We start from the raw sequence: 22,889 nt of genomic DNA, 5'->3' as shown, positions 1-22,889 counted from the left end.
TTATTATATTTCCAAATTTGCTAGACACAGGCTTTCATAATCTTGAGCAGTCTTCTCATTTTAACCTTTTTTCACTTGTTCCTTCATATATATAAACTGAGGATAGTAGCCAGGCGTTTTAAAAACTTATTTAGATGCCTGAAAATGTGGCCTGATTTTCAAAAGTGTTTAGCCCCCAGCAGCATCCATAGTGGAACACTTTTTAAAATCGTTTAGGCATCTAAATATGGCTATAGGAGCCTAATTTTAAGCACCCACTTTTTTAAATCTTGGCCATAGACCGTGTTTAGAAAGAAAAATATAATAGGGAATTACCACAGCTAACATAACATCATGAATGTTCTGGATTCTTTGATATTACAAAAAAAAAAAAAAAAAAACAGACCCAGATCCGCAAAACCTTGAAATCAGTGGAAGTTAGGAGCCTAAATACCTTTGTGGATCTGGGCCAAAGTATCCAGTGTATACATTTTGTGGGTGTGCACACACATACACATCTGTCGATTGACACTCTGTCCACAATGCTGATGTTCAGTCTGGGAACACATTCAATCGAATTCCTCCTTCAGCAGTTTCCTAGGCAACCAACACAACCTCAGAAACAGCCTGAGTATGGAAATTGCTGCAGCATAAACAAGGACCAAATATCTGGCCATGGTTTTAATCTCACTGAGGTACACATAGAGGACAGACTACATAACTCCCTTGAGACTTTTCCTATTGGAATCCTCATGATTAGGGCCATACCAAGTTCACGGTCCATTTTGGTCACTTTCATGGTCATAGGATTTTTAAAATAGTACATTTCATTATTGCAGATATTTAAATCTGAAATTTCCCAGTGTTGTAATTTTAGGGGTCCTGACCCATAAAGGAGTTGGTTGGGGAGGAGGGTTGCAAGGTTATTATAGGGAGGGTTGCAGTAATGCTACCCTTACTTCTGCGCTGCTGCTGGCTACAGCGCTGCCTTCAAAGCTGGGCAGCTGGAGAGTGGTGGCTGCTGGCCAGGAGCCCAGCTCTGAAGGCAGAGCTGCCACCACCAGAAGCACAAAAGTAAGGATGGCATGGTATGGTATTACCACCCTTACTTCTCTGCTGCTGCTGGCGGGGCGCTGCCTTCAGAGCTGGGTGCCCACCTAACAGCCGCCACCCTCCAGACACCCAGATCTGAAGGCAATACTGCGCCCCCCAAAAAATAACCTTGTGACCCTCCTGCAACTCCCTTTTGGTTGGGACTCCTAATTTGAGAAATGTCATCCCCTGTGAAATCTATATGGTATAGGGTAAGAGCACACAAAAGACCAGATTTCATGGTCCGTGACATGTTTTTCATGGCCATGAATTTGGTAGGGCCCTACTCATGATCAATCTATTTTTATTCACTTTGTCTTTCACCCTTTACCCCATGGCTACCATTCTTCCAGCTGATGAAGGCTGTCTGAGATCACCTTTTGGACCTGCTGCAATTGAAGTACTGTATGCACTGTTGAGAAACACAAGACTGTTCCTCTCAGCAGGGAGCTGGGAAACTTGTGAAGGTGCTTTTACGTCATGTAATAAAAGTTCATAAGAAGAATCAATATTCCTACTTCCTAATTACCTATCTAGGCACACAGTGGGCTGTGATCAGACACTACAGTGATGAACAATGCATAGATGGATTAAATAAACTTCTTTGTTCATAACACCTTTGTGCTGAGACAGAGTTCAGGATCTCTCAAACCTGTGTACTACCTGTATTTCTATGAGTTAGAAACCTGGACCATCTTACAGGCAGACTTGGAGCAGCTAGAGGCATTCCATGTGCATAGTCAGTGCCAAATCCTGAGTACAAAATGGTTTCACTCTGTGCGAAATGTCATAGTCTTACAGCAATCTGGCCTTCCTCCTGTCACTCATTATGTAAAAACTGTGTTGCATGCTCTTTGGCCATGTCACCAGGATAGACAAAAACACCCCAGCACACTGTGCTCTTTCCATTGACGCACAAAGGGGTGCATGCCCTAACCCTACCTGGTGCCAGCCCTGGGGCTGCCCCATGGATTTAAATTAAATTAAATTAATGGAGATATCCCATCTCCTAGAACTGGAAGGGACCTTGAAAGGTCATCGAGTCCAGCCCCCTGCCTTCACTAGCAGGACCAAGTACTGATTTTGCCCCAGATCCCCAAGTGGCCCCCTCAAGGATTGAACTCACAACCCTGGGTTTAGCAGGCCAATGCTCAAACCACTGAGCTATCCCTCCCCCCAAGGATTAATTTGTGGATTAACAGGATTGAGCCAGCTCTGAGAACTTCGCTACACAATGCCTGCTGTGACGCCATCACTTGTGGTCACTCTGGCTAGGGCATCGATCTTTCATACACTTGGTGTGTTTGATGCTGATTTGTTCATAAGTAAAAAGGTCTGTGTGTGTGTGCGCGCGCACGCATGCCATGCAGCACAACAATTTGTGGGGCGATGTTATTTCTACAAAGCTCCACTTTCCTTCAATGGGAACAGCTGTCTTTGAATGAGACTCTTGTTTTTCCCAGACCCTGTGTCTCTCTATCTATTTAGATTGTAAGCTCTTTGGGCAGGGACTGTTTTTCTTATTCGATATTTGTACAGTGCCTAGCATAATGGGGCTTCATTCTCATTTGGCCTCTAGGCACTACCGCAATAAACATCATAAACAGGAGCATCATTTCAGAAAAATTGAGGGTGGGGGCGGAGTTATGTCAGCATCCCTGCTGAAGCCATGGCTGCTCATAGGTGTCCCATCCCGGAGGAAGGTGGGAAGGTGGTGTGCCAGTCCTATCCCAGGGAGTGAGGGGGGCAATCTGGGGGTCATGTGTCTCAGGCCACTGCTGCTGCTTCCTGTCCAACCAGCAGGGAGAGGAGAGCAGCGCCAAAGGCTGCTCAAGAAAATCTGCCACTTAGGCAAAACTTCAGTGTGCTGACTACTTCTTCCTCATAGGCCTAGGATGGCAGGTTTGGCCCAGCTGCCCCTCTGTCATGATAGAGAAGCAGCCGGGCCACGTCTGCCACACTAGGCAGCTGTGCAGAAATCTACTGCCCTAGGCAGCTGCCCAGGGCCGACAAGAGGGGGGAAAGCCGGTACAAATTACCGGGATCCGGCTTCCCCCCCCCCTCGTCAGCCCTGTTTAGCTGGTCCGCCCTTGCTGGGGGGCCCAAAAATTTTTTTCACCGGGGCCCGAACCCACTCTTGGCGGCCCTGCAGCTGCCTAAAAGTCTGGGGGATCAAATCCAAGGCTAGGGGGAGTAAGTGCCCCATAGCAAATGATGCCCTGATCATAAATGTACATTATGCCATGAATATTGGACTCAGCAAATAACAATACTGATGGGGTGCTATCCAATAGATGAAAATGTATATGTTTTTCCTGTGAGCAGTGCTCTTTTAGTATAAATATTAATAAGGTTCCAATATCAATATACATGAGATGCTGATACAGCTATTTCTAGCAGAACAAATGTGCTGTATGTCAGCAACAGCAAGGTATGAATTGTAACTCACCTGCCAGTCAGAGTTGCTCTTGTTCCTTAGTCTCAGTGCTTTAGATAGTTACTTGCAATTTAACTATAGATTGGGCAAACCCAAAGCCTTATCTGTTGGCTTGAGAAGTTGGTTCTAACTTGTAGTATCAGAACACAGCTATAAAAGTACTATTATGACTGGGTGACAAATTTCTTTTTTCCAAATAAACTTTCAGACATTGCTAATTATAATGGGTTTACAAGTAGAAATTACTGTTACACCCTGAGTTCAGAACCAAAGTAATGCCTTGAGGCAAAATTTCTCTGGAGTTCATCTAGTATTCCTCTCAATTAAAACATTTTTGTGTTCTTGCCAGTAGAATCTTACATGAGTTCCCATTTTTCTCACTGTCCTGCAGTTGCTTAATCCAAGCCTGCTTTACTGAGCATCATAAATACTCTACTGATATATTTTTGCTATAAGATTTAGTTTCTTGAACGTTTATGCTCAATCTGGATAAGACTGGATGAGAGGATGTAGATAGGATGCTGGACTGAGACTCAGGAGAAATGGGTATTTTCTTGGCTCGATCATTAATTTGCTGTGTGACCCAGCAAGTCATTTCACCTTTCAGTGCCTTGTTTCCCATAAACCTTTTGTCTGTCTTGTCTATTTAGTTTGAAGCTCGTAGGGCAGGGATTGGCTCTTACTATATGCATGTACAGTACCTAATACAAGGGACATCTAGATACCACTGCAATGCAGATAATAAGTATAATAAGACAGAGATTATGCATTTAGCAAAGAAGCAAAACTTAACAGATCAATAAGCCAGAATTCCATTCTACATATGTAGGTCTTAGTTTGACCTTATTAACTCCACTTGGATCTTTTCATTATTAATTATTAATTTTAGGGATAGGCAGTATATTGCGATTGCATAAATGTGAAATGTGAGAAGCTGCTTGAATCCAAAACAACACACATCCATGGGCACTCAGCAAAGATGGCATAGCTTGGTGGCTAAAACTGTCTCAGCTTTCAAAATAAGTGTGTTCATAGTCCATTCGGGATGGAGTATTGTTAACACTTCCATCACTTCAATTATAGATGAATTATGGCCAAAAAAAAAAAATAATAATAATGCCTTTGACTAATCCAGGAAGCCAAGTGCAAAAAAAACCCAGTCTGGCCATAAAAAGATGGAATACTGATAAATTGAGGTAAATTAGGAAAGGGTTAGCTACTGTACAAAAGTCAAACATTAAATAAGAAACTAGTAGGGCTAACTCAGTTCTCCTTTCCTTGAATTCAGAATCCCACTGTAACGATGCTGGCTTTGGTGGGACCCAACTGAGAGTACCAATTCAGGACAAATTGCTTAAAGCAGGGCAGTTACAGCCGCAGGCAAACCAAACCAGCCAGACAGAGAGGACTTTGGTTTTACCCCACTGGCTAACCATAAGTCACACAAGCAATTCCCTTAGACACTCCAGTTTCCCAGTATCACCACCAGTGCCACTCATTATGGGGACAAATGGTTATGAAAAACCAATACCACAGTAAAAGAAAAAAGGTTCTCCCGATCCCAAAGGACCAAGCCCCAGATCAATATACAAGTTAGATCTTACCCACAAATCACGCTGTTGCCAATCATTTAGAATCTAAAATCTAAAGGTTTATTCATAAAAGGAAAAAGATATAGATGAGAGCTAGAATTGGTTAAATGGAATCAATTACATACAATAATGGCAAAGTTCTTGGTTCAAGCTTGTAGCAGTGATGGAATAAACTGCGGGTTCAAATTAAGTCTCTGGTGTACATCCACAGCTGGGATGGGTCATTTGTGTAGAGCTTCAGTTTGTAGCAAAGTTCCTCCAGAGGCAAGAAGCAGGATTGAAGACAAAATGGAGGAGATGCAGCAGCCTTTTATATCCTCTGCCCTGTGGATGATCACAGCAGCAAGATGGAGCCTGGAGTCACATGGGCAAGCCACATGTTGATGCATGACTCAGTTCTTTACAGGCTGACACTATTTTTTACATGTTAGTTTGAACGTTCCCAGGAAAGCTCAGATGTGGATTGGCGTCTCCCAAACTCCATTGTCAGTTAAGTGTTTCTTGATTGGGCACTTACTGAGAATATTCCCTTCTCAAGAAGCTGACCAAATGCTTCACTGAGGCTACTTAGAATCAAAACACACTGATATACAAGTACATAGCCAATATTCATAACTTCAACTACAAAAATGATACACCCACACAGATAGCATAATCATAACCAGCAAATCATAACCTTTCCATAGACACCTTACACGACCACCTTTGTACAATATTTGCTGCAAATATATAACAGTGGTTGCAACAATGATCTATACGGTCACAGGTTATGTCAGTAATGTCACACCCACATTTAAAGGTTTTGAGGAGGGAAGGGTGAGGAGAATAGGCTAACCCAGGGATCAGCAACCTTTGGCACGCGGCCAGTTTGTTTACCTGCCGCCTCCGCAAGTTGGGCCGATCGCGGCTCCCAATGGCCGCAGTTCAGCGCTCCAGGCCAATGGGGGTGGTGGGAAGCGGCGCAGGCCAAGGGATGTGCTGGCCACCGCTTCCCGACGCCCCCATTGGCCTGGAGCGGCGAACCGTGGCCAGTGGGAGCCACAATTGGCCGAACCTGCGGACGCGGCAGGTAAACAAAATGGCCCAGCCCTCCAGGGTGCTTACCCTGGCGGGCCATGTGTCAAATGTTGCCGATCCCTGGGCTAATCTTAAACTGTGTCTTGCTTGCTTGGAGAATGTAAACTGGTAACCTTTTGACATGTGTTTTAATAGCTATCACTTCTCTTTCAACTAGCATGGCTTTATGGAGAATGAAATAGTTTGCATCAGACTGAAACTAATGGTGAGAAACCAATTTCCTTGTTAAACTGCTTGAGGATACAGAAAGGTTATCACCTGCACTATTTCTCTTGATTGCCTAGTCCCTGGGAGGTAGTCCTTTCAGAACTCTCCCAGGACCCCCACCCCCACTGGCTTGTATTCAAATTAGCATTCCAGGGGCTCCACTTGCAGTAGTGTCCAATGGGGTAGGGGTCTAATCAGTCTCCTTCCTTCCCCAAAATGCATTGGGTCCTGTAGCACCTTCCTAGCCCCATGCTTCAGCCCAGGTGCCTCTATTTTGAATTTTCATACAGTTGAGCATGCTGTGCACTTGGACTGTGCTAGAAAGAGTCGAAAATGGAGGTGTCTGAGCCTTAACACAGAAGCAGCTAGGTCCAGGTGCTGCCACTCCCACTTGTACAAGGAGAACGCATAGGACAGGTTGTGATGGATGGATGGATTGCCACCCACTCAGCTTGCTGGCTTCTTTGAATCCTGTTCTTAGGTGCCTAACTCTCCCCAGGCATTGTATAGGGAGCCTAGGCACCTAATACATGGCTATGGATTCCACTATGTGACAGGGCACTTAAGAGTTAGACACTGTAACACCAAAGTCCCTTTGTGGATTTAGCCCAGAAAGACTTGGGCCCAGAACCTCAAAGGTCTATAGGCACATAACTAGGCTCCTAAATACCTCTGAGGATCTATTATTATTTTATTAGATGCTCTCATGCCTTGTGACATCAGGTAACCCGGTCTTTCCACCTCTGTCTATCTAATGCCACATTTCTTGGTCCATTGTAGTCTGTTTGCATAACAGCAACATCTTTTTCAATGGTTTTCTTATACGTTGTCCTCTTCTTTTCCATCTTCCCCCAGGTCATATCCGGTGAAGAGCTTGGCTAGGAATATTGTTTTTTGATATTGCCATATAACATGTCCAAACCACATCAGCCTTCTTTCTCAAATCATTGTCTCTACAGTCTGCTGGCCAGACCTTTGTAACACATCAGCATTGGTTACTTGGTTCCACTAGTGGACACCAACTACTCTTTGCAAGCATCTCTGCTGGAATGCTTTAAGTTTCCTGTTGTGGGTTTCTAGCATTTGCCAAGTTTCAGAAGCATACACAATGCAGGAATCACAATGACATTGGATAACTTTGCCTTGGTTCTTGTGTAAATCTCCTTATTTTTCTGGATACATTGCTTTGAGGATCTGGGCCTTACTAACTTCCCCAAGGTCACACAGAAAGTCGATGGTAGAACAGGGAACTGAACCTGGTTCTCCCAAGAATGCAGCTAGCATTGTAACCACTGACCTATCCTTTCTCAGCTAGTCCAGCTTTCCCCAGGCATAGTTTCAGCACAAGGAAAGGCTAGAGACACAGAGGTAATTAGCAAAAGGAAAAATGAGGGGGCAATCTCACCGATACCAGACCCTCACCTCAGGGTTTTTTTAAATAAATCAACCCTACATCACTATATAGGGATTATCCAGCCCTGTCACAGTAGTGTAGTACCTACACACCATCAACGGTGAGTTTTCTTGTCAGAACTGTTTGCATGAATTATGAAGCATATTCTGTACATATTCATATCCTCTAGGTACATTCTGCAGATATCCACCTGACACAATTACATGATAGGAGCTCATCCCATTATTTTTGACTGCATTGGTTCTAACTATTAATGATGTGTGAGGGCTTACTTGAAACCACCAATAAGGGTTGGCACTAAGTCTCAGTTGTATATTTCTTGCCGAAATCTTTTCTATTGCACCCATAAATATTGCTAAAAAGAGACTATCTGAGGTATATAGAATGCATAAGCCTTTTACACCTATCACAGTTGAATCCGAAAGAGAGGCCCCATTTGATACACAAGATAATAGAGGAGATACACTCCAACTGGACATTTATGATGCCTCTGTCAAATGATTGTTTACAGCAGTGAGGGGTTGTCAGATTCTATTCTGGAACCCTGCTCAGAAGCACAAATTTTCTTTGTGAGGGAGAAGTGTAACCATGGTAAGGGAGTGAAGGGCACATCTGCTTATTATCTGCTCATTATATACGTGGAAGCTGTCATCCTTAGATTTGTGTAATTGGCAGTCTCCAGGGTATTAAAGGTTCAGTTAGGGTCTAGTGTTCTAGGTATAAAATGATATTGAATCTTCCTATCCCAGCAGTTCTCAAACTGTGGGTCAGGACTCCAAAGTGGGTCGTGACCCCATTTTAATGAGGTCACCAGGGCTGAAGTTAGACTTGCTGGGGCCTGGGGCAGAAGCCAAAGGCTGAGCCCCACCACCAGGGGCCGAAGTGGAAGCCCAAACCCCACCACCCAGGGTCAAAGCCAAAGCCCAAGGGCTTCAGCCCTGGACAGCAGAGCTCAAGCTTTGGCTTCAGTCCTAGCCCTGTGCAGTGGGGCTCAGGTTACAAGCTCCCTAACCTGGGGCTGAAGCCTAGGGGCTTTGGCCCCACCACCTGGGGCAGCAGAGCTTGGGTAGGCTCAGACTTCAGTGCCCACTCCTGGGGTCAGGTGGTAATTTTTATTGTCAGAAAGGGGTCACAGTGCAATGAAGTTTGAGAACCCCTCTACTTATTCCCCATGTGAGACCCATCTTCTCTCCGGAGCTTATAATTTATTTTTCCTGCACCCCCACAAATCTAATTTTTCTCCCACCTCATGCCCAGAGATAATTTTTCATAGACTGTAACCTTCTATTTGCATGGCTTGACAGACAGGTTATTAAGCTTTGTAGAAGATACTTTACCCAAAAATATCCTATTATATATCTTAATGCTTCTCTTTTTTTGGGAGGTCTGACAAAACCTGAACAGGACAGCTAACCGTCAAAGGGGTAGGAAGGCATCCTGCTTTCCAGCAAATGAGCAGTACTGAAAGCATCAGTACTTAGTAAGCTAATTCTCCATAAGCCTTATCTCATGGACATATTGATGATGCTAAAATAGAGTGGGAGACTAAACACGCTGAGGGTGAATGGGAAATGTAACAGTCATTAAGCGGGTATGTAGTAGTACTATACTACCACCAATGTTTAGCTATATATTATTTGAGTGACAGGGATGTTTGAGATTACAGACTGCATGATTGGAGGAATAGTCTGCCCCCATTGCATACTTATCCTGTCTCTAACTTCCACAAGGCAACCAGGCCTAAAAAGGAAATTGGTGGGCCTTCTACACCACCCCCAATTTCCAGGCAACGCAGGCAGCATCATACACCAACACAGTTAGAATAGGCATGAAAGCAGACAAGATTTCAAGTGCAGCCCCATCAGGCAATTCAAAAGGACGGTTACTTTGACAACCACAGCAGCCTACTTTTTTTATGTGATTAGAACTTTAATTTAAAAAAAAAAAAAAAAGAGCACAAGGGTGGGTGTGTAGTGTAATGAGTTACTAGAACCACCTTAACTATAACATTGCTGTGGTATAAGAGGTACAAGTGGTTTTGCTTGAAGGCACGATCTAACAGCTGTACAGGGACCTCCCCTGCTGAAAGATGCATCCCCCTTCCTGTGGTTTAGAATAAGAAGCTGAACTCTAAGGCAGGGGATGGGGAAGTAAATAAATCTTCTACCTTTAAAACTAAGCCTAAGACACTCTCATGAGGCCAAAGGTAAATTTGAGGTTCTGGAGGAGGCACTATAACTTAGGGTATAAATCATCACAACACACTAGAGCTGTGTGTGCAGACAAGCTGGGGTAAAATACAATGTTAAATACACATGGTGGGCTCACTCTTAGTCAAGCACTATTAGCTTGACCAAGCATTTCACCTACAGGCCAGAGAGCAGGCCTTTGTGTACGTGCTCTAAGCTCAGCAGAGGTTGAGCTCAACCTTATTAAGCAACAGTTAGTGGGAGTGTTTCTGTTATTGCCCATTTTTTTACCACTGTTATTTTGACTTTCTCCCTGAGGAGAACGGCTGGGTCAAGTTAAGTTTGAATAAAGAGAAACAATGAAACAAAACATATGAGTGCACTGTTGTACTTGCCACATTAATGAGACTTATTGACGTGAAAAGTTTTAATGTGTAAAAGAGCTGCTCCCTGCAGTAATGTCAGATAGGCCAGGGCATCACAGATGACGTCAGAACCTGCCCAGAGTGGCTATTTCTCTCCACCATCCTACAGTGCTAGGTTGGATTTACTCTCCTTTAGGAAACCTCCCAAAGGCCCTCTATAACTGGAGACCCTTAGGATGTGTTAAAGGTCACTGGTCCCCTTGCAAGGCAGGGGCGACTCCAGGCACCAAGCACGTGCCTGGGGCTGCAAGCCGCAGGGGGCGGCAGTCAGGGAGCCTTCAGTGCATGCCTGCGGGAGGTCTGCCAGTCCCGCGACTTCGGCGGCAAGTACGCCGAAGGCGCGGGACTGGTGGACCTCCTGCAGGCGTGCCGCTGAAAGCCGCCTGACTGCTGTGCTTGGGTCAGCAAAATACATAGAGCCACCCCTGTTGCAAGGGAATAAAACTTTCACCCTCAGGTTACCTATGGACTTTGGGAGCAAATGCCTTTTAACTTCCTCCCTATATACATCCCCAACTGAAGGAGAATAATTTAGAAGGCTCCTGGCTCCTCTGACCTTCCTGCGAGAGTCAAGCTGCATTTCTTTTGGCATTTACTATTAAAGTTACAGCCAGCAGGAATTCTGCAGAGGCCTAGATCTAGCCTGGGAGACAGTCATTTGTAGGGTTCTTTAAAATTAAAGTCTGCTGCAAGAGGATAGTTAAGTTCTCGGTTTTGATCATGTTGTGTGTAACCTTTAAGCAAGTGGTACTAGATTGATCCAGTTTGGCCAGAAGCATAGCATGTTGGTGAGTTGGCTTAGCTGCTATTTTGGAAAGTGTTCACCTTTGAGAATAAGAATTAATTGCCTGAACAGCTCTTTGGGCATGAACATACCCTCTCAACCATGACTACAATATTGCTAATGCAATTCTAATCTCCTGCCTCTCTGCATACACTTTTCCCATTTCACGAATAGGAACTGGGTTGCTCAGGATCATTCAAGTCATGGGGAGGTGAAGCTGCCCAGCATGCTGGAAGCCCTGTAACAAGTGCATTAAGAAGAGCTCTTGAATGACAAGGGAAGGCTGCAGTCACACTGTGAAATCAGTTTTGACAAGTTAATACTGTCTAGCTGACCTCACTATCATGTATTCCCATAAATAGAAGTTACAAGATCCTTGAGGGAAGTGTCTTGTTTCGACTAGTCAACGCAACTTTTCCAACAATAGACTGGTTGTTTGACTTCTACACCAGGGCACTGCATTTTTTATTAACATGATCTCCAAAAATGATTAACTAGCTTAATTACTAGAATGTGAGTGAAAGTGATTTGATCCCTTGTTTACTGGTACATAGCTTCTCAGGCTATTTGCCAATCACACCCATAATTTAATTAAAATTAAATTAAATTAAATTAAATTAATGGAGATATCCCATCTCCTAGAACTGGAAGGGACCTTGAAAAGTCATCGAGTCCAGCCCCCTGCCTTCACTAGCAGGACCAAGTACTGATTTTGCCCCAGATCCCCAAGTGGCCCCCTCAAGGATTGAAATCACAACCCTGGGTTTAGCAGGCCAATGCTCAAACCACTGAGCTATCCCTCCCCCCGTGAAACTGCAAGTAGGGAGCTAGTTCCAGCTCTGATTTTCTTGGTCTGAGAGGAGAGAAATAAGTCTAAGACACCATTTAGAACACAGATGCCTTTTATATTTGAGAAGTTAGCCATTTAAACAGAAGATTTTTAGAGTTATTTTTGCAACTACTGTTACATTGTCAAGGTTACAGAACTGCTGACAGAGGCAACAGTGGAGGGCACCAAAGGACATAATAAAGCATGCTTCACCACAACTGTGAACAGACTTCATTCAGAACACTTGCCTGCCTTTACTAAAGATTTTCCTAAACCTTTTTAATCTTAAGCCTCATCCTCCTCTCCTTCCTCTTCAAATTCCCCTTGCTCATCAGCAGTGGCATCTTGGTATTGCTGATATTCTGAGACCAGGTCATTCATGTTGCTCTCTGCCTCAGTGAACTCCATCTCATCCATGCCCTCACCAGTGTACCAGTGCAAGAAAGCCTTACGCCGGAACATGGCCGTGAACTGCTCAGAGATTCTCTTGAACAGCTCCTGAATGGCTGTGCTGTTCCCAATGAAAGTGGCAGACATTTTGAGGCCGCGGGGGGGAATGTCACAGACAGCCGTCTTGACGTTATTGGGGATCCATTCGACAAAGTAGCTGCTGTTTTTGTTCTGGACATTGAGCATCTGCTCATCCACCTCCTTCATAGACATTCGGCCACGGAATATTGCTGCCACAGTCAGGTAGCGGCCATGGCGGGGATCACAGGCTGCCATCATGTTTTTAGAATCAAACATCTGCTGCGTTAGCTCTGGCACCGTCAGAGCCCGGTACTGCTGGCTGCCACGGCTAGTTAGCGGGGCAAACCCTGGCATGAAGAAGTGCAGACGGGGGAAAGGCACCATGTTGACTGCCAGCTTGCGGAGATCAGCATTCAGCTGTCCGGGAAACCGGAGGCAGGTCGTCACACCACTCATGGTGGCGGAGACCAGGTGGTTGAGGTCCCCATAAGTAGGGGTTGTGAGTTTCAGCGTGCGGAAGCAAATGTCATACAAGGCTTCATTGTCAATACAGTAGGTTTCATCCGTATTCTCCACCAACTGGTGGACAGAAAGGGTGGCATTGTAGGGTTCAACCACTGTGTCTGACACCTTCGGAGATGGCATTACACTGAAGGTGTTCATGATACGGTCTGGGTACTCCTCCCTAATTTTGCTGATGAGGAGGGTTCCCATCCCAGACCCTGTGCCACCACCTAGAGAATGGGTCAGCTGGAAACCCTGTAGACAGTCACAGCTTTCCGATTCCTTCCTTACCACATCCAGGACAGAGTCCACTAGCTCAGCTCCCTCTGTGTAGTGGCCTTTTGCCCAGTTGTTTCCAGCACCACTTTGACCTGGAAGGTGGAGTGGAAAGATGCTGATTTAGTCACTGGAATACGAAGGAGACGTTTTACATGCTCTGTTTAGGACAGAACATTATTTTATATTACAGCAATACTAGGAACTCCTAGCAAGGATCAGGGCCCCATTGTGCTAAGTACCATGCAATGCAAGCCTCAGTTACCTACCTAAGTCTCTAGTTTCACGGAGCTAGGTCAGTTTTGTGTTAGTGTTAGGCACAGAGTGGGTGTTCAATTTAAAGCTTTATGACAATAGTAAACCATAGATATATGCAATTACATACCAAAGACAAAGTTGTCAGGTCTGAAGATCTGGCCAAATGGTCCAGATCTGACAGAGTCCATTGTGCCAGGCTCCAAGTCAACAAGGATTGCACGGGGTACATACTTATTACCTGTGGGAAGAACAAAAGCCAGATTACAGACTTGCAGTCAGCTATTTAACAAGTGGGCTACTGTGCTCGGAGCAGCCTCATCACAATTCACTGAAGAGAGACTGCTGCTGCCCAGACAAGTGAAGAAATGGTATTTTAAAAGAACAGCCTTGAGTGAAGTTATGACTTGAATTTGAAGTAGGTGTTAAAGCTTTGCCAAGGATTTAATAGCAATTCAGAGGGAGCATTTTACCAAGTGTAGAATGCACTGAAGTTAATTACATATACCTCTGATGCATGTATGTGCTTTAGAACATTTAGTTTTTTCAGGAGGACACAGAGCCAAAATCAAAAATAGTTACCAGAGGCTTCATTGTAGTAAACGTTGATCCTTTCTAGCTGCAAGTCACTGTCACCATGGTAGCTGCCAGTGGGGTCGATGCCATGCTCATCACTGATGACCTCCCAAAACTGAAATGCGGTTTTGAAAAGGGCAGTTAATAATTGTATTAAGCTGTCAGCAGTGTGACCTTCCCCTTCCCTCCTCCCTCCACATGCTGCCAACAGGCCTTTTAATGCTCTACAGCAGCATTTCTCAAACTGGGGTCCTCGAAGGGACTCCAGAGGGTCTGCAGGCCCCACTGAGAAACTCCTCCTCCCTAGCACGCTTCCAGCATGCTGGGGAACAGCTCACCTGTCTTGGCTCCCCCCCATTTCTTGAATCGGTAGACACATTCCTGAAGTCCCTGGGGTGGGGGATCAGGGGGTCTCCACATGCTGCCCCCTCCTCAGGCACCAACTCCGTGGCTCCCATTGGCCAGGAACTGCAGACAGTAGGAGCTATGGGGGTGGTGCTTGCAGGCAGGGGCAGCGCATGGAGACCATTCCCTCCCACCCCCCGAGGGATGTGATGGATGTGCTTTTGGGAGCTGCCTGAGGTAAGCCCCTCACCCCCTCCCACACCCAAACTCCCTCCTAGAACCTGCACCCTCCCCCACACCGCAACCCTCTACCCAAGCCCAGAGTCTGCACCCAAACTCCCTCCCGAGCCTGCACCTCCTCCCATACCCAAACCCCCTGCTCCAGGCCAGAGCCTACACCACTCACCCCCTCCTGCTGCCCCAGCCTGGTGAAAGTGAGTGAGGGTGGGGGAGGGTGAGCAATTGGGGGGAAGGATAGAGTGAGGGGGGGCAGGGCCTCAGAGAAGGGGTGGGGAAGGGGACCAGGCAAGGGCTGAGCAGGGAGGCTTGGGGATCCCTGAACATTTCTAAATCAAAATGGGGGCCCTCGAGTTGCTCAAGTTTGAGAACCCCTGCTCTACAGCCCTTCCCCCCTTCCTGTAGAGTGGCCAGTGGAGTAACCTAACCAATAACTGCAGCAGGATGACTGACACTGCAGACAAGGCGTTTCCCCGTCAGACGGTGCAGAGCTACAATTAGAGCGCTTCAGTGATGGGGAAGAACAGCAGCAACCTGGCAATTGATTTTTTAAGAGTCATCAGCAAGTGCGAGTGCCATTTATTCAGACTCAGCCAGACGAAGGGCAGAACCCCGGGGCTGCGGGCTTGGGCGGGGCAGAACACAGCTGCGGGATGTCACGGGCAGATGGGGCTGGTGGTCTGCAATGCCCTCGCTATGCGCACTGTCCGACTGCTTTGACACTGACAAGGAGGGCGTGGCCAGCATTCGGGGGATCGGATTCATCCCGGAGAAGGCGCATCCCCTTGTGCAAAAGGCGAGGCGGCTGGAGCCTGCAGGGAGGCACCCGATGCTGGGCTTGCGGCTGCGCCAGCGAGAGGGATTGGGATTCAGAGCACGACAGCCAGGCTCTGTGAAGAGAGGACTCTTCCCCCCTCCCCCAGCCCGCCCGCACACTGCCGGAATCGCCTCGGTTCTTTGTGGCTCTCATTAAGCCAGCGAGCCGAATACCCAGGTCAGCCCTAAAGCGTCACATTGTTTGGACACCAACCAGCCACTAAAGCAGCCGCCTTTCGGAAGGAGGCTCCGCTTTCTGGAGACGCTGCCAGTCACAGTCAACAGCCTTACATAATACAGCGCAGGCACGAAGACTAGCGGAGCATTCATTGACGCCAGCCCCCGCGTGCGCACACCACTGAGCTGCCCCCTCCCAGCCACAGGGCGAGGGACACAACACGCGGGGGCCCCGCCCGGGTCCCGCTCTTTACCTTGGCTCCGATCTGGTTCCCGCACTGGCCAGCCTGGATGTGCACGATCTCACGCATGGCGCCCGAGTCACACGGCAACAAACACCCTCTGCCTCCGGCTGGTTGCTGCTCGCTCCGGCACCTGCAGCTGTGAGCTCTGGGCCGCGCGGCCCCCCAGCTCCTCCTTTTATAGAGGGGGCTGCTGGCCCCGCCCCCTCCAGTCACACGCCCGCTCCCCGCAGCCCTTCTCAAGCGGGTGATGTAATGTCGGGGCGGGGCCTAGCAGTGCGCGCGGGGGCGGGGGTGCTGCTGCTGCTGCATTGTCTCCTGCGCAAGGGGACTAGGCGGGAGCCGTCGGGGGGACAGGGTGGGGAGCTGCAGCCCCAGCAGCAGGGAGGGGGCTTGTCACAGCCTGAGGGCAGCGAGCGTCTCCTGCTCCCCCAGCCCCGCAGGGCCCCTGGTGCAGAGCAAGGCTAGCGCTGTACGAGCGGGGTGAGGAGCAGCGCCCTGCTCTTCCCCAGCCCTGGCTAAGTGCAGCGAGCGAGACAGCCCCAGCCTCTGCACCCTCCACCTAGTAACATTCACTGACACTATGTAACACGGAGATTAAAGGGCACCCTGCGGCCAGGTAGCTCAAGGCAAACTGGGCGGAGGGAAATCTCTCCCTTGCAATATAAGAGAAGCTTTTATGGCGTTAGTGCTTTGCTGGCGCTTACACAAAAGAGTGAACTTAAGTCAGGCTGTGCGCATGGAAGACGTTAGCCTGTTTCATACATAGATCGATCCATCCGCATCCACCTTCCTCAGTCTTTTGTGTCTTAAGCAGCTCCATTTGCTGCAGCATCAAACACTGCAAGGTGCTGGGGGAGGGGGAAGGAGACGGGTTTGCTGCAATTCCACACACCCCCCTTTCCACGTCGGAGAGCCTAATGCATTTACAGAATAATGGCTGTGGAACGCCAGATCCCCCAAATGTCCTTCGTAGTCCCGTGTGGGGTGATCACCAAACTCGGATCCTTCAAGAGCCGGTAGATACAGTGTGAGGGTTACAAGTGGTTTGCAATATAAATCCGGTTTTCCTGAGGGACCCATTCTCCTACCTAGTAGAAAACAGGGACCGCTCCAAGATCAATACAGGAAAATGGGCTCTTCCTGAGACATGGCTCAGGCTGGATAGGCTGCATGTTGTTTTTCAATGAGTGTTAAATGTAAACTCTACTGTTATTTGATTATTTGATTTTTGCTGGAGAGGAGAGCAGATTAAGGGGGTTTGAATAAGCTCGTCAATTTCGTGGAACAAAAGAACAATTAAAAAGGATACTAGAAAGAAACATTGCTGCTTATTAACATATCCGTCCCACAAATACACACATACACCATATATGCAATTAGCTGTTTGCCGATAGGTGTGTCCAAGGAGGAGCTAAGGGATCTGTAAGGAGATCAGAGACCATTGTCAGGACTGATTTTTGTGAAACTTAACAAAAAACTTCGCAACCTGATCTGCATACAATCCGATTTAAAAATATTAACCGCAATATACTTTTTTTTAAATTTAGACCTTCCTTAATGGAATGAGACATTGGATCACTTTGAAACAGCCTGCAGAAAATAGGATCAATCGCTGTGAGACTTTAAACCGGTTCATTTACACAAAGCAGGATTTTTTTTCCTCCGCAGAGGCTACGTTGCTAAAGGCTTTATTTTTTATTTTATTTTCCTTTGCAAACCTTGGCCTTAATTCCAGATATTCCATGAGTAATGGTGCCTGATGTTTTCTAGGTGATGAGGTCAGCTTTTCATATTCCAACAACAGAGACTGCATTTAATCCTCCTAGCTGCTCCCTAGCAATGTAACATTGACCTCTGTCCACATGCCATGCAGCTATTTGCGATCATCGTGCACAAAACATAGACTACATTTTCTTGTTGCATAGCTTTATCTGACCTCTGCAGCAAAACCGATCAAACTATAGCAAACCTGTAGCGGTTTGTCATGTTGTTGCAGATTTACACTATAGTTATCAGAGCATGAGGGGCCGAAGAAGGTGGGAAGTCGAATGTGTGTGATACTGTGATCTATAATTGTTTCATCAGATTGCTTGCTTTTATTTTTTATCACAGTACACCAATATCCTGATTACTGTGACAACTCCAAATATTGTATGTCAGATAGGGGCAGGATGAGCAAAGGATTCAATAGTGAACATGGTAATAATGCAAGACCGAGAGATGGAACCTATGTCAGCGTGAGGGAGCAGTATCTTTTATGCTGCAACTGCACTAGGAATGTTTTTCTATGCGCAGCAAATCATGTAGGATACCAATAATATGGTCTATTTCACTTTACATTTCATTTGATGTCTACATGTATAGTTATTTTGTTGTGAATTTCCATTTTTGAGATTAAATAAATCCAGAGCCCAAACGCATATACTGTTACAATATTCTAGGATTAGGAAATAGCCTTTTCCCTCAGATTTTAGCAAATCTTTATATTAATAAATCTGCCAGATATTCCACGGGAATAAATAAAATGCAGCAGACTCCAGAATTCACACCAGCCTTTTGCTAGATATTTTTTCTTTTCTTTGTTCTGCTCTCCAACCATTGTCAATGACAAATCCTTCCTAACCTCCCTTATACAGGTTTCAGAGTAGCAGCCGTGTTAGTCTGTATCCGCAAAAAGAAGAACAGGAGTACTTGTGGCACCTTAGAGACTAACAAATTTATTAGAGCATAAGCTCTAATAAATTAGAGCATATATGCATCCGAAGAAGTGGGCTGTAGTCCACGAAAGCTTATGCTCTAATAAATTTGTTAGTCTCTAAGGTGCCACAAGTACTCCTGTTCTCCCTTATACAGTTCAGTTCAGTACGCCTAAATATTGAATATTGCAGATCGGATGTGGTGTGCTGCAGAGCATTGTTACTTGTTTCTTTTGGCATCCTTTCCTTTAAAAGCCATTCAACTTCCAAACTGGTCTGCTTGAAAGCTGCTGAGTTAGGTTTTACCTTTAATAAGTGATTTCAAAGACAATTAGATCACTTACATTCTCTGTAAAATCTGCTTTTACTGGTCTAAACTAGCAGCAATTTAATTATCTGGTTGACTACACTTAGCAAACTATGTGTAGTTTTAATTCCAAGCGAACATTTTTGTGGCAGGTTAAGCATATAATCTAAATCTAATTCTTATAATTACCTTCCTAAAATAATTTCCATTTTATTAAGCCTATTTTCACCAGACCACTAGATGCTTCAGGTGATGATTCAGAATAATGTTGACATAGATTATTCACAGTAAACCCTGCATTGTAGTTATGTATACAGTACTGAAAAAAAGACTGTAGCTTGCAGCAAAATTAGTGCAAATGTAATTGTATAATTGGGGGGAGTTTGCAGTATTTGTGTTACCAATGCTAAACGTTATGCTGGGTCCCATAAATTGCATATTGGCTAGCTACTGGCAGAACTATCCACATTTGAATGTGCAAAAGTGTATACAGTATATACATTCTATTAATGTATGCATAATTATGTGTATGCATAGACACATAAACAGGTTTTCAGTATTAAGGTCAAGCTGATTATTTACAACCCCACTGAATCACAAATTTTTGCCTAGATTTTCATAAAATATACATCCCAAATACAAGTATTTCTGAGCTAAAAATTCCAAAGGGAAATGCTGACCTTTAAGATCCCCCAGCTCTACTTTGAGTTCATCCCCCAACAGCCAGAGGCCAAATTTTGAGCTAATCCAAAGAAAACAATTGAGTAAATACTGGAAGGGAAAAAAAATACCCAGGTATTTACTCCTAAAAATGAACAATAAGAATAAACTCGGATTATTGGACGGGAGGGAATTAAATACCAGATATTACAACCTTCTATGTAAGGGCTGTATTTGAAACCTATTGAAGTGAATGAGAATCTTTCCATTGACTTTGTGTCTCTCTCCCTCTCAATCGAAACTCTTCCCACAGCTCTGACGTTCAGTCTGGCCACACATTCAATCAAATTCCTCCTACTGCAGTTTCCTAGGCAACCAATATAGCCTCAGAAGCAGCCCGCACAAAAAGGAAGGGAACAAAAAACCTCTGCAACATTTTCACTCATGTCGTTCTTTTCCCATCATTTAAAAGCATTGCAAATGCAGGAGTGGGAAAATTGCTGCAGCATAAAGCAAAGGGCTGGCCATGGGGTTATACTTTTATCCCCACTGTACTCATGAAAGGAGGACTAAGATGATGTCACTTGAGCGTTTACCTAATGAAGCTCAGAGGATCAACCTGGTTTTATCCACTTTACCCTTCCCCCTACCCTTCTCTTCCATGGCTACCATCCTTCCAGCTGAGACAGGCTGGATATGATCCCTTACTGACCCTGCTGCTTCATCTCTTGAAATGTTCGCTGTTGAGAGAGAGAGACTTGGCTGTCCCTTCCAGATTCTGAGAGAGTTGCAAAGGCCCTTTTGGTCCAGGTAATAAAAGCTCAGGAGAGAGCACCAATCTTACTTCATAGTAAATAAACCAGTGCCTCACACAGCAGCACAGTTTGTGGTGCATGTTGCAGTGTCAGTCAGAAAGGGCTCCATTTCCCTCTACTGGGGAAAATATATTTCTGTCCTCTTATGCTGTGACGCATTCCTGAAATTCTTCAAAGGAGGGAGCTGACACAAAGGTCTCCGGGCTGTGGACTGTGGGTCTTAATATAGGGCACAGTCCTGAGTTACCGCGTATTGTTTTTTTTAAAACTTATTTCTTAATATTTGTACTAAGGGAATGCCCAAAGTCAGGATCAGGAGCCCACGGAGCTAGGCCACCAACATTGGCCTGCCCCAAACAAACAGCCTGTATTCCCAGAATCTTACTGTTCAAACATGTATGACATATGACAGACGGGGGAATGGACCAAAACATGCAACTTAGACCCCACTTCTGAAATCTGATCCTCATCGCCAGACTCCTGTGTCTGTGCAAATTCCCCATTGACTTCAATGGGACTGCATGAGTGAATAATGGTCTGCCCATGTGGATCAAATTGCAGAGCCTAAGTCATCAGGGTGATTTTATGTTTAAAATTTAAATGTATATAAATTAACCTGAACTTCCACCTTGTGAAATTATAGATTTTAATGTCACTCTATGCCTAATTTCTATTTATGAATGTTTACAATATATTGATTACTTTACTTTTACAAATAAACACAACCTTTTGCTCCAGCTATTACACCTCTGCTCACTAATTTTTTGCGTTAAGATAACAATACAGAATTCCCCTCCCATGCCAAAGCCCAGCCAAAGCTCTGAGCTAAAACCCCACCCAATATCCATTGAGATGGGCATCCCCAATCTCACTTGAAAAGCTCTCATGTGTCTCCTTGTCAATAGAAGATGTCACTGGGAAGATTGTAGGTGCGCAGCAGAAGCCAATTGGGGTTCACAGGGCACTCTGCATCGCCCAGGATGTGCTCACAGAGCGAACGCAGTACTTTCAGAATGTGCTGAGTTCAATACAGGATTGGTATTTATTGACTTGTTTATCCATTATTTACTAAGTGTCAAAGAAGTGCCCTTATTTGGGCAAGTGATAATACACGGGTCCAATAATGACATAGTCTATATTTAGCAAATGAGAATATAAACCACAGAAAAATGTCTAGGAGGAATTGGAAATGCTTTCCCTGGCTAGGCAGCTATGGAACAGTTAGAGTCAGAGAGCAGACAGTTTAGGGGCAGAGTTTCCATGGTTTCCCCTAGGCCTCCCATGGACAAATGACTCTTTGCTGTAATAAATCCCATAGCCTAATTTACCACGAAGCCCAGTGAGGAGCTATATGGATGGTGTGGTGTACCAGTCAATAGAAGAAATGCATTTTTTTTATTCCTATGTGCAGTGCTCTCCTGGTATAAATATGAATAAGGTTCCGGTATCATTACAACATGAGCTGCTGATACAGCTGTTTCTAGATTCCTGTGGAACAAATTTGCTGTGTACAAAAAAGCAAAGCATGAATAATAATAACATTCACCTGCTATTCTGGGTTATTCTTGGTGCTCTATCTCATAATCAGGTATTTGTTTGTAATTTAAATGAGACTGGGCAAATCTGATCCTTATCTGCATGGCTTGAGAAATTGGGTAAAACTACTTTAGGAACAGGAGACGTGGACTGAATTCATCAGGTCAAAGCATGTGGTTGTAATGGTGCAGAATGCTTGGGCACAAGAAAAACACTCTGTGATGATTAGAGCCTTCTGGCTTTGACCTTATTTCTCTCTATCCCAAGGATTCTCTTCATATGCAAAATACTCAAGAAGTCCAACATGGGCATCTGGTAGCAAAATACTGTGACACTGGGCATTCAAGTTCAGGGATACATTTGGTCCATTGCTCCCTGGGCCAGCAGGAGCTAGGAATACTGTTGAAACAGTCATCTTTGTAACTGAGCTGAATGAAGCATTTTTCAGTTCTCTCAGGTTCCTCCCTTCTCTTTTGCTTGTTGCATGGGATGGCTTCAGCTAGCTGCAGGAAGAGTATAGTTATCCACTGTGACAGTGCCCCCCATAAGGCTTTATGGAAATATGCTTATGAATATATATGACATAACTGGAATATGTTCTATGCTACACATGCCAGGTAACATATCTATGTAAAGGTTATGATCTACTGAATCTATTAATCCTATTTGTATGCATGTATCATTTTTGTATTCAAAGTTATGAATATTGGCCGTGTACTGGCTTGATTTCTAAATAACCTTAATAGAGCATTTGATCAGTTCCCAGAGAAAGGAATTTGCAAAGTTAAGTGCCCAATCAAGAAGCACTTAAGGAACAATGCATCTTGGAATGCTCCAATCCACATAAGAAGTCTTCCTGGAGACATTCAAAATACCATGTGGGCAATGGCTTGTGCCTGTAAAAACTGTGAGTCATGCGTGGACACATGACTTGCCCAAGTGACTCCA

General features: G+C 45.2%; 1 protein-coding gene across 1 annotated transcript; it reads right to left on the bottom strand.

Moving 5' to 3' along the window:
- Nucleotides 1–12,080: 12,080 nt before the first annotated feature.
- LOC128831163 (tubulin beta-2 chain) lies at nt 12,081–16,078 on the bottom strand. Its single transcript, XM_054017362.1, has 4 exons — nt 15,937–16,078; nt 14,114–14,222; nt 13,662–13,772; nt 12,081–13,371 (listed from the first exon to the last, which is right to left on the bottom strand). The coding sequence occupies exons 1-4, from the start codon at nt 15,991–15,993 to the stop codon at nt 12,311–12,313; spliced, it is 1,338 nt and encodes a 445-aa protein (XP_053873337.1). The 5' UTR covers nt 15,994–16,078; the 3' UTR covers nt 12,081–12,310.
- Nucleotides 16,079–22,889: the final 6,811 nt, after the last annotated feature.

The sequence above is a fragment of the Malaclemys terrapin genome, chromosome 2 (assembly GCF_027887155.1).
Source record: "Malaclemys terrapin pileata isolate rMalTer1 chromosome 2, rMalTer1.hap1, whole genome shotgun sequence".
In the NCBI taxonomy this organism is placed as follows: Eukaryota; Metazoa; Chordata; order Testudines; family Emydidae; genus Malaclemys; species Malaclemys terrapin.
The sequence above is the reverse complement of the archived record's forward strand: the minus strand, read 5'-3'. Positions and strand labels throughout refer to the sequence as shown.

Excerpts from the sequence above, each read along its gene's own strand:
- LOC128831163 (XM_054017362.1), bottom strand. The coding sequence starts at position 15,993 with ATGCGTGAGATCGTGCACATCCAGGCTGGCCAGTGCGGGAACCAGATC. Across the intron at positions 14,223-15,936 it reads GGAACCAGATCGGAGCCAAG|TTTTGGGAGGTCATCAGTGA; the intron begins GTAAAGAGCGGG and ends ACCGCATTTCAG. Across the intron at positions 13,372-13,661 it reads ACCTGACAACTTTGTCTTTG|GTCAAAGTGGTGCTGGAAAC; the intron begins GTATGTAATTGC and ends TCCACCTTCCAG.